We start from the raw sequence: 16,463 nt of genomic DNA on the forward strand, positions 1-16,463 counted from the left end.
CCCAGAAAAATGTCACAGATAATAAACAATGAAGTAATACAGTATTCAGTAATTTTACATAGTATGCAATTCAGGATAACTCTTGGTTAAGTTTGTTAGGAATGAGAGTTTGCTTTCACATGCAGGTGGGTCTTTATATTGTCCTTGTTAGTTCAGAGATCTATAGGACATCATTTGTATTGTACACAATACATTACAATGTGAATTTATCGTATTGTCTGTAGGCAGTGCATTACAAAGGTTTACTGTATTGTTCTCTTATTTGTTGTTAAGAGGCAATAATGATTGCTTTGCCTGGGACTCAAAAGGCATATGTATAGTCCCCCCCCCCCCGTGGAAATTTTTTGTGTAGGCTTTATTTTTTAGTATCTTAGGTTAATTTTTATAACTGTCTTTATTTTCTCAATATATTCAAATTAGATTTAAACAATTTAATTTTTAAATCAAATGCTAACTCTTTAATTGATATTTTACCACTCCAGCCCCACACCTCTGGCAGTCACATACTTCATTAAGTAAGCTAGGTTCTTTAAAAACACTCCAAGATGAAGAAGATGAAAGTTGTGTGGCAGCCAGACTTCTAAGTCTTCCTAAAGGCATTATTTCCAGAAATTATTTGTAATTTATATTACTACTCAAAAGCATGCCCTAATATAGCAAAGATAATATGAAATGAAATTTGTGCTATTTACCAGTGAGTTTTCTACACAGACTTTGTGTACTTCAAGACATTGTTAAACATGTTAAGCGTTGTTTTAGGAATATAGAAATGATTGTAATAAAAACATCCATGTGTACATTATTTAGCTTAATTAAGAAAAAAGATTGTAAGCTTTTTTCCACTACCTGTATTATCTTCCTCTTTGCTTCATATATAGCCATTATCTTCAACTTGTTGGTTTTTAAATATTTTAGTACTGTCCAAACAATCATAAAGAGCACCAGCACATATTATTTAGCATATTTTGAAACAATATAAACTGACATCATTTTAGCCTTAAGTAGCGTTTTACTCAACATTGTTTTTGAAATTTTGCCATTCATTATTCACTATTTTGTTATAGCTACTCTGCTGTAATTTATCCAGTCTTTAATAATGGGTATTTAGGTTGTTTCTACTTTTTTGTTATTAAAAACAGTGCTGCGGTGGGCATTCTTACACATACTTGTTAGGCATATGTGTGCATTTTCATTGATATTTATGGTATAGAATTGGTGGGTATGTGCTTCTTTACTTAGTGCTATTAAATTGAAATATCTTCAGCAGTCTAATCATATTTCCCATGATTGAACTGATACATAGTACATTTTGCCAGACTGTCCAACTTTATCCTCCACAAGAATGGCATAACTTCTGTCTTGTTTTCATTTGTATTCCATGATTATTACTGAGATTACGTTTTCTTTTTTGCTGGATTTATTAAATATTTTTATTCTCTTCCCTCTTAGTGATGTGTAGGCATTAAGTTGAGATATTCTTCTTTGGCTGAATGTGTTGCAGATACTTCTCCCAGTTTGTTGCTTATTGTTTCATGTAGTGACTGGCATTTGGATTTTTAAAATTTTTCATTTTGATGTTTTCTTTTAATTTAGAATATATGTCACTTTAATGTTGCCAGATCTGTCAGATTTTTTATGAATTCTGCATCTTGCTAAATCCTTTTATTAACCTGAATTATAATGATGTCTTTCTCAGTAACAAATAGTATACAGCACTTGTACTACATCTACCTTAAAATCTAAGTTAAAATAATGCACTTACTAAAGGAATCTATTTTTAGGTGTGTATTATTTCTACAAAACCCTTAAACACTGCGGTACACAAAAATTTAAAGGTAGACTTAACCCAAATATTATATTAATTTGTAGAGTTTGTGTATGAGTAATTGCTTGCTGAGAATATAATTCAGTTTTGTTTCATTTTTGAACAATAATATCTCACTAATATGGAATACATATTTATGCTTAGAAATAGTTGCAGTTCTTTCAAAATAAATTAACTTTTAAATCAAATCTTTTCAAAATGTCATTTACTATAATATTAGACTTATTTATTAGTTTATATTCTTTGGAGTTTGAGGACTATTTATTTTTTGGCATTTTTTTTTTCTTCAGAGTTCTGATTTTATAAAACCAGGAGAAACTGACCCTACACCTGCAGCAAATCCCAAAGATCCAGAGGATATACCAACATTTGATGAATGGAAAAAGAAAGTTATGGAAGTAGAAAAAGAAAAAAGTAAGGAAGTACTAGATTGTTTAAAAAAGTTTCTTTTTTTAATGTAAGGAGATTCAAATGAGCTTTTATCTTTTTAATTGGTATGATAAAAACTTGCTTTATAAAACATTTTTAAAAATTTACAGGGCTGGGGATTTAGCTCAGTAGTTCTGCCATGTGCCTCACAAGCGCAAGGACCGGAGTTTGATCCCCGGTACCAAAAAAATAAATAAATAAAAATTTACAAAGTTGCTGCTGTTTGCCTATATATCATTTACCGGTGTTTAACTATAAACAGTTTTACTTTTAATTAAAATCCAGCCATGTAAATTATTGAGGATAAAATTAGATAAACAGCAGTGATTTTCATTTCAATTTATAGGAGGAAAATTGAGACATGGAAAATTCTGAGTCAGAAATCTTTAAACTGTATATACAAAGTAAATAGTTTTTTGTTTTGTTTTATTTTTACCTTTTGTAGAATAAGTGTTAGAATTAAGAATTCTTAACATTGGGGTCACAGAAAGTGTTCATCCTTAATAGGGTAGACGATATATACCAAAAGTTATTTCAGTAGACAAACTTCATTTTCTGTTATAGTACTTAGACATAAACCAGGCAGTGCTGATTTCTGTGGTTACTTTGTTTTCATCTGGGATGTTTTAAGGTACTAGGATGAAGCATTTTGAAATTCTCATGGCTTTTTATTTTATTTTTTTTCCTTTGAGACAGGGTCTCACTTTGTAGTTCAGGCTGGTCTTGACTCACTGTATAGCCCAGGCTGGCCTTGAACTCATGGTGATCCTCCTGCCTCAGCCTCCTGAGTGCTGGGATTATAGTCATGTGCCACCATGCCCAGCTTTCTCAAAGATTTTAAAATATTATGTTAATCATCCTCTTAATTCTCTGCAAGACAGCTTGTTTAAGATGATTTTATTGCTGAGGGTGTTTTCAATCATAATCATCATATGTATGTTTAATAATAAGATTTGTCTGTAGGCCAGTCATTACATCCATCTTCTAATGGAGGTCCACATGCCACGAAAAAGGTCCAGAAGAATCGGAATAATTATGCCTCAGTAGAATGTGGTGCCAAAATTTTGGCAGCTAATCCAGAAGCCAAGGTACTTCAGTATAAATTATTTTTATATAAATTTCACAGACTAGTGACTTGGTATGATGGGAGCTATATTTAAATGTGAGCTGTTTGCCTAATTCACTAATAAGTGCAGAATTATGCCTGTCAAGACATTTTATTGTATTAATACTTACATTCGATGATAAATTATACCGTTATTTAACTGTTAAAACCTATGTGAAAAATTTAAAAGGAAGTAGCTAATAGAACATTTTTCCTTTACAGTAACAGATACTGAATTTTAAGTGGGTTGTTATAAGAATAATTTAATGCTGTAATCTTAACTGATCAATTTTAATCACTTTTATGCTCATTTTCCTCCAAATGAGTGTTACAGGCTTAGATGTATTTTAAAATTTAAAAGAGAAATTCTAGGATATTTAGTGGAAATAATTTCTTATTATTTTTCTGTAAGTGATATATTCATTTTCCCATTTTGAAATAGAGCACATCTGCTATTCTTATAGAAAATATGGACCTTTATATGTTGAATCCATGCAGCACTAAAATTTGGTAAGTAATACAAAATTTTAAAAGTGCATTCTATATATGTATATACTATGTTAAGCTTTTTTATTAGGGTTAGATTGATTTACTCATATCATTTAATGTTTGTGATTGATTAGTGCTAGTAGTATGCAAAATTGAGGACAAAATACCTTTTCCCCCAGGAGATGACAAGAAATCAAACAATGACAAGTGATTGAACGGTAATGAAATGTTGTAAAAGGTACTACTAAGAGTATTTTAGAAAGAGAGATGTGTAACTCCACGAGGACTTCTTGGAAGAGGTAATTCCAGAGCTCAATCATGTAGGAGTCATAGAAATGGCAAATGAAGGAGGAATAATGCTTTAACAGGAGCATATTTCTTCTGGGTGACTAGACATAGAAGCAACTCCAAGAGGTTCTTTTGGCACGACAAGAAAAAAGGTACATTTAGAGTTGAGACAGGATGAGGCTAGAGGGTTAGTTTAGGTGTAACCATGCTATTCATCGCTGCATATACCAAGTTTAACAATTTTTGAGCTTCATCTTAAAGAGCATGGAGGATAGATAGCATCTCTTTGAAGAAGTGATATCTCACTGGCTAATTTACATTGTACTTTACAATAGAATGCAGTTAGAAGCAGAGAAACCACTTTAGAAGCCTGTTGTCATAGTCCAGGCTTTAAATAAGGCACTGGCAATTTGTACACGGAGGAGACAAATATATCTGAAAGATGTTAATAGCAGATAAAATTGATAATTCTTAGTAATTGGATAAGAAGAGGGTAGAAGTATTTAGGAGAAATACCATCATTTTGGCTTCATTGCTTGTATCTAATTTTTCCACTAAGAATATAAGAAAAGGAACACATAGGATAAAAAATTCGTGACATACCAAGTTTTATTACATGATTTCATGATGCAAATGTACCTAATTAATAACTGGGAAATTCTCTCCATTATGCTAATTTACTAGAATGAAAAAAACACATAATATATATTTTAGGCACTTTTCAAACCTTGACGATAACATTTATTCATTTCTGCCACTCTTGGATTCATTTCTTTTCGGAAACTTGTACCTTTAGGTTCAACTAGAAAATGAACCAAACCACTGGATATTAGGGGATGTCCACTGGTCATTTTATCATTACCTGCTGTAAAACTACGCTTTAAAACTTGCTTTTTCCTGGGCTGGGGGTTTAGCTCAGTGGTGCTGCTGCCTGCTTTGCAAGCACAAGGTCCCGAGTTCAATCCCCGGTACCAAAAAACAAAACAAAACAAAAAAACCTTACTTTTGCCTTAGGCCATTTGTTCTATAAGTGGAATTTGAGAAAAAGATTATCTGAGATATAGACTGTTTTTGGAAGGGTCACTTTTATTTGTAAAAGTCTCTGTAGCCAGTGACATTCAAATTTTTATGCTCCATTATTTTATACTTCAAGCAAAAATGTGCTGGGATGAAGTTACATGAAGCAGTCATTTTGCATTACTATGGGTTTACCGAATAAGAGATCATAAATACTGATACTAATTGTTGCTGCTAGAGAGCATGCATTTGTGTAATGTGTATTATAGATTTTACTTTCTATGCATTTATGTGTGAATCTTTTTGTTATTGAAGAGCCTCGGAACATTTTTAACTGATTTTTGCATGTTTTAAGTAGTTTGACCACCTAAGTTATAATGAAAGCACACTTTCTAAGTCTTAGTATCTGGCAAAGCAAGTTTATATCTCATCTTCAGAAGTGTCTTCATTATTTTTCTTTTTTTTTAAATTTTTAAAATTTTTTTGTTTTTTTGAGACAGGGTTTCACTATGTAGTTGAGACTGACCTGGAACTTACTATGTATTCCAGGCTGGTCTCCAACTCACACTGATCCTCCTGCCTCAGCCTCCCAAGTGCCGGGATTACAGGCGTGCGCCACCATGCCCGGCCCAATTATTGATGGCCCTTCATTTCTTTTCTTTTAAATTTCAGAATCATCTTAAGTTCCATAAAAGTTCATGCTGACATGTTCATTGGAATTGTATCAACTCTAAATTAATTTTGGGATAGTTGACATTTTAGGATATTGATTATTCCTATTTTATTTATTGATTTGATGTTTATTGAATACTTGTTATGAGATGCTTCTAATACTAGTCAAACATTAGTTTTTCTTTTTTTTTTTTTCTTACTGTCTAGTAGAAGTCTAGACATGACTTAGTGGTTTATGTTATAAAATAGATTAAGTCTAGTGTGTAGCACTCTGGATAAAATGTTTTAAATTATATATATTGTACGTATATTCAATTTTTTGTAGTGTCTTTAAAATTTAATATGGTCGAATTTGTCTCATAATATTAAGATTGTAAAGATAGTGTCTTGTACTTTTTGTAAAACTTGAACATTTTGTACCTGAGATTTAGGTTTTTAATCCTTCTGGAATTTTTTTTTTTTTTTGTGTGTGTGTGTGTGTGTGTGTGTGTGTGTTGTGAACAGGAGGTATTCATTCCCCTCCTGATTCTTTTACTTACTTGTTTAATAATTCACACTTTTAAAATTATAATTATTTATAACTTATAATGCTACCTTTATAATTTATATATATTTGTAATGCTACCTTTCTGATGAAGTTCCCTTATGCATAAGTACTGGTTTGTTTCTCTACTCTCTTTTTCTCTCTCATCAGTTTGTTATTTCTATAATGATAACACACTGTAGTCTTAAACTATAATTCAAGGTAAAAAAACAGTATGTGTATTATATTTATACAACTACAAATATACTTTCTTATTTATATCCCACTTTTCAGAGAAGTTAGCATGTCAGCATACTTTTCACATTAAATTAATTTATAACCTAGAAATGTCTTGACCATCTCAGTATTCCATCTGTAAAGATCTTCCTTAGTCTTTTGTATCACTACATAAAATTCCTTCATGGGGTGTAGTAAGATTTAACTATTCTGCACTTTGTGGATATTTGGGTTTATAACTTTTGTCATGGCAAGCAAAATTTCTTTTAGAAAGCATGTATTTGCACTATCTTGTACTTACATAAATAATTAGGAAGAAATAGTTGTGATACTATTTAGGTTTTCTGTTTCTTCAGTTTTGATAAATTGTTCTAGGAATTGTCTTTCACAGTTTAATAATAAAAGTTGTTTATACATTGTTCTTAAATTCTTTTTTAGCTTTAGAGATTTTCTTCTTTTAAAAATTCCTATTATTTTTATTTATGCTGCTTCTTCCTTCAGTCTCCAATGGAGATGTCTGTTTTGGCTTTACTGATTTCCTTACCATGTCTTTGTTTTCTTTTTCATGAATTTCTGCTTAAAATTTTAGTTGTCTATTTTCTTTAGGCCTAGTCTGTTGAACGTTAATTTTTTAAAAAAATTATGTGTTACCCATATTGAAGCTTATAAATTTCCTTCTTAATTATCTTTTATATTTTGATTCATGTTTTATCAAACTCCTGTTATATTCAGATGTTACTTTATTGGTTTATTGATGAATTTATTTGAGGTTTTAGGGATTTAACCCAAAGCCTTTGCACTGAGCTTATATACTCCGCCTTTTTTACTTTTTATTTTGAGACAGGATCTCTATGTTACTAAATTGCCCCAACTGGGCTTGAAGTTTGATCCTCCTGCCTCTGGCCTCCCATAGTGCTAGGCTTACTGGTGTGTGCCACCACACCTGGCCATTGATCTTTTAAAATTCCTGACCCAAGCTAAAAGTAGTGGTGCATGCCTATAATCCCAGCACTTAGGTGGCTGAGGCAGAAGGATCATCAGGAGATTGAAGCCAGCCTGAGCTACATAGTGAGTTCAGGGCCTGCCTGAACTACAAAACAAGGCCCTGTCTCAAAAAGTAACACCAAAAAAACCTTGATCTGTAAGTGTTTGCATAGTATATTGAAAGTGAAATTAGATTTAACTTAATCAAATTGAAGTCTGAGTCTGACTTCCTTAGGTCTTACCCTGACACTAGGATGTGGTGATATGGAAAATTTTCAGGCTTTGAAGGGAGACAGATACACCTGTTCTTTTACTTTATTACTTATTGGCTAAATGTCTTATTAGTTACGGCTTCTGATTCTTTTACTTTAACAAAGACTGGTTTAAGATAAACAAAGCGTTGTATAAATTTAGGTTTAATCTATTGAACTTTTTTATTTTTCACATTCTGAAACTAAGTTTCTTTTTCTCCAAGATTAAGCACAATGCTTTGCTCAGCATTTATCAATATATAAAAGCTCATTTGATATTTTATTAAAGGCATACTAGATGTCAGAATATTTATTTCTCCAAATACCTTCACACCTGCACTTTCATTTTATGTGCATGGAATGCTCTTGTTTCTTAAGCAGCATTTATTGTGGTATCTTTGTACATTGAATATAGGTTTCTGACATTATTTTTTGTTTTGATGCGAAGATTGGACTCAGGTCCTTAAGTGTATGCACTGCAGCTATGCTATAACCCTAGCCTTTCACTTGATCTTAGCCAAAAGGCTGGGAAGCCCCCATCATTTTTAAAAACAGCTTTATTGAGGTATGGTTGACATACAATAAACTGCTACATGTGAAAGTATATAATTTGATAAATTTTGACATTTATACATCAGCACAATAAAGATAATGAGGGTATTCATCACTCCCAAAAGTTTCTTCTCATTCCTCTTTTACAATTTCTCCCTCTCAAACCGTCTTTCCCTACAGTTACAAATTAGGCTTCTATTACAATAAATTAATTGGCATTTTATGACTCTTTATATAAATGAGGTGTATACTTTCTAGTACCAGTTTCATTGTCCAGGTAGGCTATAGTAATTGGTTAATTAATTCTCTGCTAAATATTTATTCTTTTTCTTTTGCTTTTATAAACTGCTTCAGTGTAGCAAACTGTAAACACAAAGGTGGACATTTGGAGGTGTGTATCCTTAAGAGTTCAGTGCTAAATCATAGGCTTTGATACCTGTAAGATAATATGCAAGTATATGCTAAACTGTCCTCTAGACTGGGCAGTTTCCATCATCACTGGCTGTTCTTAGTAATTTCTTTTCCAAGAATATGCATTGTTATTAAAAGGAAGAGAAAAACAATGTGGGGCAAAATCAACATCTTGTTTACTTTTCTTCCCACTAATGATATACTTGGTAAATACTTAAAAGCATTCACTATGGATAATTCAAGTTACAAGTTCTCCTCCTTCATTACTTTTTTAGTAACTTTTAATAGATATGTAGCTTATGCAAATGCTTATGTCATGTTTAATATGAACTGTTATTTTGAATGGTTTATCTAAATGATTGTCTTGTGTTCTTTTTGAAGGTTTGTTATTGAACTTTGTGAACCAATTCAAGTAAAACAGCTTGATATTGCAAATTATGAATTATTTTCTTCTACTCCTAAAGACTTTCTGGTTTCTATCAGTGACAGGTAAATTGTACAGCTGGTTTCACTAGGCCTATGTTGGACCTTTAGAATAAAATTTTAAATGGGTCACTTTTGACTTCAACATTTTATTTTTTTAATAATAGTTTCTAATAGCAGATGTACACTCTTGTTAATCACTTTACTTTTATTTACTTACATAATGCTTAAAGCATTGTAACCACATTATATTACTCCTTTATGTTTTAAAGGAGAAAAAAGGAAAGTAATTTTTTAGAAAATAATATGTATTACAGTACTGTAGATGCACACTCCATGTTAGATAACCTAATAATCAGATGCTTGCATCTACTTGTACTGAATGAGGTTGGTTTTGCTGAGTATAAGGTCATTTTCAACTGGAATTGATCAACATTTTTTATTTTTGACATTTTAAAATAAAGACTAAGCATATAAAACATGCCATGCACAAATGAATATCATAAATGCATATATATGTATGTATATATATATATGTATATATATATATATATATAATGCACATATATAGTAGGCAACTCACATAGAGACTTAAAAAAATGTGTATTGGAAGTTTTGTCATTTTTTTAATTAGTGCATGTTGATATTATTCCTTTATAAGGTGAAGGAACAGACATGGTGGGATTAAGTAGTTCACCCAGTTCACATAAACTGTTAAAGGACCAAAACTCAAATCTAGAACTTTTTCACTTCGAAGTCTTTTCTTTAATCTTTATTCTGTATTCCTTCTGAACATTTCTTTGAAAGTTATTAAAAACACAAGTATTCCATTTTATAGCATGCAATATATTTTTAGCAAAGAATGTTTTCAAACCTTTTTGGGTACTTGTATAAATAAAATAAATAAATGTTGTAAGGACTTCGGAAAAGAACTACATTCCTGTCAAAGATAATCGTTGTTAGCGTTTTTATATATTCCTTTCAGCCTTTCCTATACATTTATTTATTTATTTATTTATTTATTTATTTTTATTTATTTATTCTAGTAAAGTGTATTTACTTTGTACTTCTTACATCCTGAGAATATCTTTTGTTTTACAAACATACCATTTTTAATGAGCACTTAACATTTTCTCCTTGATGGAGGTGTTTATTCCTTCCACGAAAATATTTTCATGCCATGATATACCGTATAGGAAGTTATTTATTTTACTGTCCTTAAACCATTAAGGTTTTTCCCATGATGTTTCTCCCATCATCTTACACTCAGCAGTATGTGTGTAGTTTTTGAAATCAGTTCTGCTACTAGCCCTCATTGAACTTCCTTGTCTTGAAGCTGAATCTTCTGTTATATAGACATAGCCAGTAATGATAGAGTATTTTTTTAATATGAGAGAGCTCTTTTGAGGTATTCTTTAAATGCTTCAAACAATAATAATAGTAGTAGACTTTTATATTACGTTAACTTTTAAATCCATCAGCTACTATATAAGATTTGTCAAATTCAACTATGGTGGTAGAATTTTTTTTCTAATTCACTTTACAGTAGTACTTGTATTTATACTTCACCTCATCTTATACCTGTTAATATGTGAAGAGGCATTCTTCTTCCAAGAGAATCTCTTAGCTACATTGTTGTAAAATTTCTAGGGAGGCTTCTCAAACTACAGCAGGACCCTTGTCCTGCCTTTGTCTTTTTCTTATCATCTGATTTATTAATAGTGTGATTTTTTTCAAGTTACTCTTTCCCAGCACAAAGGAAATTGTCAATTTAATTGGAAAATAAAATGTGTTTAACCAAAGGGATTGTTAAGATACAAGTCAGTGTGTTCACCTACAGAGGAAAATATGTAGAGTATATATTTTTTTATATTTTCTAGATATCCCACAAATAAATGGATTAAGCTGGGTACTTTCCATGGTAGAGATGAACGGAATGTCCAGAGTTTCCCTTTAGATGAGCAAATGTATGCAAAATATGTGAAGGTAATGTTTGCATATACAGGACTGTGTTCTATCATGAAAATTTACTTATTTACACTGTATTCACTCTATCCATTTAAAATCAGAAAAATTAAGAGGGAGTTTATGGTAATTTTTGATTTACTAAGATAGTTCTTAGTTTATGAGAAAATGTTAATACATTCCTTCTACATTACTTAAAACTTAGGCTTGCTTTTTTATTTGTGGCTCTCATGAAATTCCCAATTGTGACTTTTAATTTTTTTTCAATTTTAATGTAATATGTTATCTTCATGGTACTATTATTTCTCCCTACTCTGAAACACAAATCTTTACTTTAACCACTGAAGTCTTTAAAGCAGGCAATTTCTTAACTTATTAAAATCTGTTTCTTAGGTTATTTCACTTTTAATACACAATTATTTGACATTATTATGGTTCTTGCCTTTTCTTTTGTATATTCAAGTCCAATTATATGTCCAACTACCAGTTTTAAATAAAGAAAACTTTTTAGCACACTATCCCCAGTGCTTCTTCCACCATCTAATCAAGTAGAATTGACAACCTTGAATTGGATTTAGACAAAATAGAAGAAGTTTCTCTTCTCTCCTTCCTGCCCCTTTTACTTTAAAATAATCACTGCACCTTAAACTACTGTCATATTAATAATAGATCCTTTTGGAATGGCAGCATTTCTCATTTCTGTTCTTTCGTCTTTAAATGTAAGAACTTAATAGCTACTTAATTTTGTCTTCTGGGATTTTATTATCTCTTTTTAAAGCATGTATTGATTTCTCTAAATGGGTAAACTTGTAGTATTCCTACTTTTATTATAAAAGTGCTAAATTCTTTTTTGAAAGTACAGTTGATATTTTTCAGGTAGTGGTTTTAAGAGTTCAGAAAAATTAAGGAAACATTTTAATTTCTTCTAAATGAGTACTGAAATAATTGAATATATATATATAATTTTCTATACTATGAGAAGGAAAAATGTTAAAAGTCACATGTCAGGTAATATATTTAATTTTGGAAGTAAAAATATTAGATCTGAGGTTTATTTTTATACCACCTGCTTTGTTGCTAATGGAAGAATATTTTATTGGTGGTTTAAAAAATGCCATGTAAAACTTTCCTGTTCTTTCTGGAGTAGGAGACTACAGAGCATTTCAGTGATCCATTTCTAACAAAACCCTTTGGTAGAAATAAGTTAAAAAGTATTTATTTATTTCAGAGTTTCATTTTGAAGTGTCAAGTTGCTATGGGTTTTCCCTATACTAAAAGAATTAAACCCATAGCTATAAATTACTTTTTAGTAGCTTATATTTTAAAAATGAATTGATGTACATGTACTTTTTAATAGCTTATAATTAAAGTGAATCGATATGTAGCTTTCATTTTGTAAGTTATCCTTGAAATAATATTGAACACCAGAATTTCATATTTTCCATATATACTTGTAAAGTATACATAACACTTAATTGTGTACTAGTTATCTTTTTATCAATATGTATATATGATATATTGGTATTTACAACCACATATATATCAATTACAAATTCACCTTAGCTATACTACAGTAATAGAAGGCACGGATTTTTTTTCTAAAGATTATTAATTGGTTTTGGAATGCTTTTGTATCTGAGACATAAAATAGCAGCAGTGGATTTTAGGTTATTTAACTTTTTTTTATAAGCTTAAAGTTTATTTTATTACAGCTGTTTATACTTTCTAGTTGTGATCATAAAATTTAAGCTATTGCTTTGATCTCTGCAAAGAATTAAGAGTACTACAATGTTATCCATCACAGTATTTTGCTTTCTGTGCTTATTATGCAGTATGATTTACAAGTTCATGAAGTTGCTTGTGGCATGTTATCCAGACTTTGGAACTGATTTCTTTTTCTTTTCCTTTCTCTTGCTTCAGATGTTCATCAAGTACATAAAGGTTAGCAAACCTTCTACTTTTGCAATATTGAATAACAGAGCATGGCTTATTAATGTAATAATTAAAAAAGCTAAACTTTACAAGTATTAATTTTGGGGGAAAGGAGGACTTTATATTTAGAAAGATAGTAATGTTAACCCAGGAGGCACCCTTTTGAATTCCCATTTCATGTGCTTTTATTTTTTAGGTGGAGTTGGTATCACATTTTGGATCAGAGCACTTTTGTCCATTAAGCCTTATAAGGTAAAACAGAATGAAATACATTTACTTCAATTTTTTTCTTAAGTGTTATGTAATACAGTGCATTTAAAGTGAAGAAATAATTTTCTCTTACTTGAGGCTAAAGTAGAAATATAAGCTATTAAATCTTTCTCTTGAATGTGTTTTAGAAAAATGTCAAAATATTCTTTGTTAAAAAATAAGCCAGGCATAGTGGTACACATCTGTAATCCAAGCGTTCTGTGAGGCTGAGGCAGGAAGATTGCAAGTTTGAGCCCAGCCTGGGCAACTTAGCAAGACTCTGTCTCAAAAAAAGTGCCATGAAGATAGCTTACTGTGAAGGCCCTGGATTCAATTGCCAGTATACTATAAAAAACAAACGTTTTTGTGATTGCTTTACTTTTTTGCTGTGATAATATACGGAAACATTTTAGACTGATACAAAAAAAACTTGATCATTATATTTGTATACACCTAATAAAATAGATTAGTTTTACATTTTAATGAAGCAGTTGATAACTAAAATGTAAGATACAGCCATTACTTTGGAGTACAAAAGCCTAGTGTTCTTCATAACATAATCAGAACGGATATTTCACATTTTAAAGAGATGAGTCTGAATAACTTTGTTTTCTTTTAATAAAAGTCTGATTAAATTGATATTATTAGGGTATTTGGCACTAGCATGGTGGAAGAATATGAAGAAATTGCTGATTCTCAGTATCATTCAGAACGTCAAGAACTATTTGATGAGGACTATGGTAAGTGATCTTAAGTAGTTGACTATTAGAAAATTTTTTTGCTTTTTATAATTTAATTGTAATGGGTGATTATTACTTAAATCAGTGATTGTTTTCACTTTAGTTTTTATTGTTTTAGCCCAAATAGTTATTTTTTTCTTAAAAGTATCATTTAATATGTTTGTTTTTTACATTTTATTGTTTCAAGCTTATCGGTCGGTTATTTGTAACTGGAGTTCCCTTTGATAACATCAGTGCTGTAAATCATGGTTTTAACCCTATGCCAGATCTAAGAACCTGTTCAACTTGTAACAGACTGAAACAGTAGAAATGAATATTAATTCCTCTGATTTGCCCTGAGCCTAAGAACAACCAGTTTAGGTTTGAGGCTTTGAGAAATGTTTATGAGCCTAAGTGATAAAGGAAAGTTTTCAGGACCTATTCATTTTTTTTTTTATCAGATCCTTATTTTAAGATGCCTTAAATCATAGCTTAAATAATTTTAAGTTTTCTGATGTGTTCGCATAAAAGAAATGAAGACATTGAAGAAATGGAAAGCTTGGATAACAGTCTAACAGGTGATTAAAAGTTTAGTAACCAGTACAGTCATTTTCCTTGGTTTACCTAGTTTGTTAAATAGTTTATAAATCTCATTTTCTTTTTGTGAACATGTTTTAGATGTATAATATTTATTATGAAATGTTGTAAATGTTAGTTGACTATGAGAGGTCATAATATGTGTTTATAAATTTGTTGTTAAAACTAATTTCCACTATATTTACTTTCTTTTTCTCTCTAGATTATCCACTGGATTATAATACGGTGGAGGATAAATCTTCAAAAAATCTTCTTGGTTCTGCTACAAGTGAGTATTTTGGAGTTTCTTGCAGTTTCCTATGCACATTATTCATGTGTTTCTGATTTTTTTTTTTTTCATTTTGACATAGGTATAGTTTGGGTTGCTTCTACTGCCAATGTTTAACTTTGTATTAAACTCAGATACTGGCTAAACATTTCTGTGGAATTGAAGCAGAAAGAATAGATGAAAAGAAAGAAGAGATAAAAATGCAAACATAATAAAAGTGTTTCTTCTAGTCTAACCAGTTTTGGGACGGTTTCTTTGTGTTGAAGAAAGGACTATGAATTTATTTGGGAAAAAAATTAGTATATCAGTGAAATCCTAGTGAACAGGAATTTGTTAATATATGGACATGGATAGTTTCCTATTTAACTATCTGTAATCACAGTAAGTGCCAATAGTAATAATAGCAGATTAATGTATTTTCTGTAAACTGAAGAAATGTTTCAGATAATTGGTGGTTTGGTATGCTTTCATACCGAAATAGTATATGAACCTAATAGCAGGCTAGTTAAGGAGATTACTAGAAAGACCTCTACCCATTTGGCACATTATTTTTCTGTTAGAATGTGTGTAGGTATTTTTCCATGTTATTTTGGGTTCTTGAATATAAAACTAGGTAGATGGTTTTCTTCCTATTTAGAGATTAATAACAGAATTTAATAAAAATAAATCTTAGTAAAGAAGAAGGACTAGCTCCTTGTTTTTTTTATCTTAGCTGAATGGTTAGAGTACCAGTCTCACTGTGAGCAAGGACTTTGTAGTTTTTTTTTAGATATTCAAGTAGTAGTGCATATACTTGCAAAGATATTTTGTACAGTCGTGTGTATGGAATTAAAATCAATCCATTTTCTTTTCATCTTTACCTCCTTCCTTTTTTATCCATCTATCCCTCTTCCTCTTGATATGTTAGAACTTTCAGTAAGTGCTTTTAAGGATGGGCAGAATAGTGTTAAAAATACAGGACAAGAATCCTTTTGTGCAACATTAACTTTGTTTTATATCAGTTTAATATACTTTGTTTTACTATCTTGCTAGCCTTCTGACTTTTTAGAACTTCATAACTACTGTTAGTAGTAACTAGTAACCCTTAACTATTCTTGATTTTAATTACCTTTTGCACTACTATGAGGTGTAGTATTTTATGAGTGGAAGAAATGGTATATTACTTGCCCAGATAACTAATACTGTTTTTGTATTCTTTAAAATTATAATAGTCCTTATTCTTTCTCTGGTGTAGCTTCAGTGATGTTGAATTAGTTCTAAGGAATCACGATTTTTAAGGGGGTCTGAAAGTAGCTCCACACTAAAAGCTCTCTAAGAAGTCATCTTAGGGAATGGTGGTAAGGCATTAATTACTTCTCTTGGATGGACTTGGTCCTATCCCAAGAATACATTGATACTTTGAGTTTTATTTTTCTTTCTGTATGGGGTCATTTGCTGGGATGTCATTAAAACCTAACTCTGGAGGACAGTTCCCTATTTGTAATCACTTCTCCAGCATTATCTTTTTTTTTTTTTTTTTTTTTTTTT

At 30.8% G+C, this 16,463-nt stretch overlaps 1 protein-coding gene across 5 annotated transcripts in view; it reads left to right on the plus strand.

Annotated features, from left to right (window-relative positions):
* Positions 1–16,463, plus strand: part of Suco (SUN domain containing ossification factor) — a 72,178-nt gene that overhangs the window by 30,172 nt on the left and 25,543 nt on the right. For 2 of the 5 annotated variants that reach the window (XM_010635616.2, XM_010635621.2), the window contains exons 7-15: positions 2,116–2,239; positions 3,206–3,342; positions 3,802–3,869; positions 9,165–9,272; positions 11,087–11,192; positions 13,092–13,112; positions 13,300–13,355; positions 14,001–14,092; positions 14,871–14,936. In XM_010635616.2, coding sequence (XP_010633918.1) covers positions 2,116–2,239; positions 3,206–3,342; positions 3,802–3,869; positions 9,165–9,272; positions 11,087–11,192; positions 13,092–13,112; positions 13,300–13,355; positions 14,001–14,092; positions 14,871–14,936 — 778 coding nt within the window. The remainder of the gene's footprint in view (positions 1–2,115; positions 2,240–3,205; positions 3,343–3,801; positions 3,870–9,164; positions 9,273–11,086; positions 11,193–13,091; positions 13,113–13,299; positions 13,356–14,000; positions 14,093–14,870; positions 14,937–16,463) is intronic. The other 3 variants (XM_010635618.2, XM_010635619.2, XM_010635620.2) reach the window with 3 other exon arrangements.

Source organism: Fukomys damarensis, unplaced genomic scaffold (genome assembly GCF_012274545.1).
Source record: "Fukomys damarensis isolate Sample0158 unplaced genomic scaffold, DMR_v1.0_HiC HiC_scaffold_11, whole genome shotgun sequence".
Lineage (NCBI taxonomy): Eukaryota > Metazoa > Chordata > Mammalia > Rodentia > Bathyergidae > Fukomys > Fukomys damarensis.